This window comes from Corvus brachyrhynchos, unplaced genomic scaffold (assembly GCF_000691975.1).
Source record: "Corvus brachyrhynchos isolate BGI_N302 unplaced genomic scaffold, ASM69197v1 scaffold19, whole genome shotgun sequence".
Taxonomy (NCBI): Eukaryota; Metazoa; Chordata; class Aves; order Passeriformes; family Corvidae; genus Corvus; species Corvus brachyrhynchos.
In genome coordinates, this window is record NW_008246061.1 from 3,253,138 (window position 1) to 3,256,291 (window position 3,154).

At 50.4% G+C, this 3,154-nt stretch overlaps 1 protein-coding gene across 1 annotated transcript in view; it reads left to right on the forward strand.

Moving 5' to 3' along the window:
* Positions 1-9: 9 nt before the first annotated feature.
* The window catches only part of LOC103623772 (protein DGCR6), a 6,660-nt gene continuing 3,515 nt past the window's right edge, over positions 10-3,154 (forward strand). Inside the window, exon 1 of the mRNA XM_008642935.2 lies at positions 10-205. Within this exon, the coding sequence (XP_008641157.1) occupies positions 98-205 (108 nt within the window). The 5' untranslated portion in view covers positions 10-97. The remainder of the gene's footprint in view (positions 206-3,154) is intronic.

Consider the following 3,154-nt stretch of genomic DNA (forward strand, 5'->3'; position numbering starts at 1 on the left):
GGAGGTGGGGGAAGGGCACTCGGGGGAGGGAGGGGTGGAACTGATGGCACTGGGAGCACCTGGCAGTAGTGTGCCCTCCTGAGCGCCCCCCGTGCCCATGGCAGGGCTGAAGCAGGAGCTGTTCCACCGGCACAAGGAGGGCCAGCAGTGCTGCAGGCCCCACAACCTCCCACTGCTCCGTGCAGCCCAGCAGCGTGAGATGGAGGTGAGGGGGGCTGGGCTGGAGATGGAGGTGAGGGGGGGGGGGTCGGGTGCAGAGCTGTGTCTCTTCCCAGGGCTCTCACAGCCCCATTGCTGCAGGAGCATTGCAGCATCTCCAAAGGGTTTGGCTATTCCTGCCCTGCAGCCTCGGGAGACACCAGCTGTCCTGGCTGGCCTTGCTAGCACAGACCTAGGTTCCCCACCCCAGTCTAGAGGCCTTCTCCTCCTGCTTTACTTTTTGTCTCCCCAAGGTAGGGGCCCAGGCTCTTGCCACCCCAGGTGTGATCTGTGAATTTTGGAAGCTCAGGAGCCTTCTCCAAAGGCAGTGCTGTCCACAGTACTTTAATGATCCATCATTATGGTGGGCTGAAGCCTCTATAGGATAGGAAGCAAGTGATAGAAAACGTGCAGAAGGCACCTGAGATCTGCCATAATATTGTAACAAGTCAAAAGCAGAAAATACTCAAAAGAATCACATTTTACTGAGTAGCACTGATAAGGAGGAAACACCTCGAGTTTCATAATTATAGTAATAGTTTCTGAGAGCATCCCAAGGCATTTTGAGAAGATTCAGTCCCAAAGGACTTTTCTGTCACCTGTTGGTGATAGATAGAGGCAGTTTTATAATGTAAGAAAATGGCAAGTAGCAGATTAATATAATCAGTGGAGTTGAAATGTGGGGGGAAGTTACTTTGGTCCACATTAGGCGAACGAGAACTGTTTTCTGCCTTGGCCCATGACAAGCACCATGTGAGCACAAGCTCACTGTTGGATCCTTTGGTGTTTCCACGTTCCTCATGTCCGTCAAGGTGACTAAAGCCAGGCTGGACCTCTGGTACCTGTCCCTGTTACTTTTGTCTCTGAGTAATTTAGACTTGCAGCAGTAGTATCTACTGCCTCTCTTAAATGCTTCCAGTATTTCATTAAATTGCTCAAATATGTCTCACTTCTCTTTGTCTTATATGCTGTGCAACTTCCTCCCACTTCCTCCTACCTGCCCTCTGCCTTTCTTCTGTTTTCCTCTCCCAGGTGTTAATAGAGTCACTTTTTCCCTTCTTTATCCTCTGACAATTCTGCCATAGAGCACTTTGGGAACAGATTGATCATCTCAGTTATATCTGATATGTGTCTAATTGGAGCTGTGCTCTGTGGTTAAAGGTTTCCATGACCACCTCCCTCGAGACAGCTTGGGATTGGGCTCCCAGGACAGGTAATACAAGGTGTAGGTTTTGGATGTTTGGCTTCTCTGTGGAACCCATGGCATTTAGAAAAGCTTAGCCCATCATACAGGGTCCGTGGCCACCAGGGCTGAAGCAAAACCTGTGTTTAAGCCTCAGATCTGTCCAAGATACGGCACTTTTCTCTAACCTGGAATTAGATGCCGACACTAAACAATGTGAGGCACTTAAATTTGGGGGGTTTTTTCAAGCCCAAAGAAAGTCATTCCTCCAGCACAGTAAGTGAAGGAGACAATGGCACACTGAGGTGGGTGGGAGGAAGGAAAATCTGCGGAATGGGGATTCAATCTGTTGTATCTCCCACAAAGAGCATGAACCCCTGGACTGAAGAAAGTGTGAGGACAGAGCTTGCGTAGGTTCATTCCTCAGCATCCTGTGGTGAAGGAGCAGTCATCCCTCTGCCTTGCCTTCTCTTGGGGCTGGAGTTGAGTTTCTTCCCATTTATTGCCATGAGATCCTGCCCTGAATGTTTTCTCTGAAGCAGCTTTTGTATGGTCACCTTCTAGTGGATCCAAGTTCTGCATCCTCCTTAATTGCAGATGGTTTTGTGAAGGTTTCTCACTGTGACATGCTAATTGTGGGCTCTACATCCAGGAGAGGTTCCAAGAGGTAGCTCCTGCCCCATGTGAGTGATAACTGCTCTTTGTTAGGTCACACGTTTTGCAGAGAGCTGTGGATACCCTTGCTGCAGACAGACCTCAGCCTGTGCCCAGACTGTTCATGGCCAAGAGATCTGTCACACAAATTCTGAATTTTCACCAGGAATTGTGGCAGGGTGGAGGCCTTCATCTCCCCCTAAGGGCTTTTTAACCCCCAGCCACTGCTGTAGGGAATCCTGGGGTTTGTGACTTCTGCCTTTCTGTGCAGTGGGGATAGTTTAACCACGTGGATGTTTCCAGCTGAACATGTGCCTGTGTTCTCTGTTACAAAGGGACAGCGTTGCACGAATGAAACATTGAAACTTGTGGCTTTCCAGAGAATCACAGAATAAGCTGAGTTGGAAGAAACCTACAAGCATCATCCAGTCCAACTCCCGGCCCTGCACAGGCACCCCAACAATCAGCCCCACCCTGGGCATCCCTGGCAGCGCTGTCCAAATGCTCCTGGAGCTCTGGCAGCCTCGGGGCCGTGCCCATTCCCTGGGGAGCCTGGGCAGTGCCCAGCACCCTCTGGGGAAAGGACCTTTTCCCTGATCTCCAGCCTAACCTCCCCTGACACAACTTTGAGCCATTCCCACGGGTCCTATCACTGGTCACCACAGAGAACAGATCAATGTCTGCCTTTCCTCTTCCCCTTCCAAGGAAGTTGTAATTTCAGTAAGTCTCCCCTCAGTCTCGTTTTCTCCAGCTGAACAGACCAGGTGTCCTCAGCTGTTCCTCATATGGCTTCCCCTCAAAGCCCTTCACCATGTTCATTGCCCTCCTTTGGATGCTCTCTAATGGCTTATTTGTTTCTTATTTCTTGCAGGAGAAGCACAGAATCATGGAATGGTTTGGGTTGGAAGGGACCTTAAAATTCATCCAGTCCCACACCCTGCCATAGGTGGGGACACCTGCCACTATCCCAGGTTGCTCCAAGCCCCATCCAGCCTGGCCTTGGACACTTCCAGGGATGGGACAGCCTCAGCTTCTCTGGACAATCTTTGTCAGTGTGTCACCATCCTCACAGGGAAGAATTCCCTCTTAACATCTAATCTAATCCTGCCCTCTCCATTT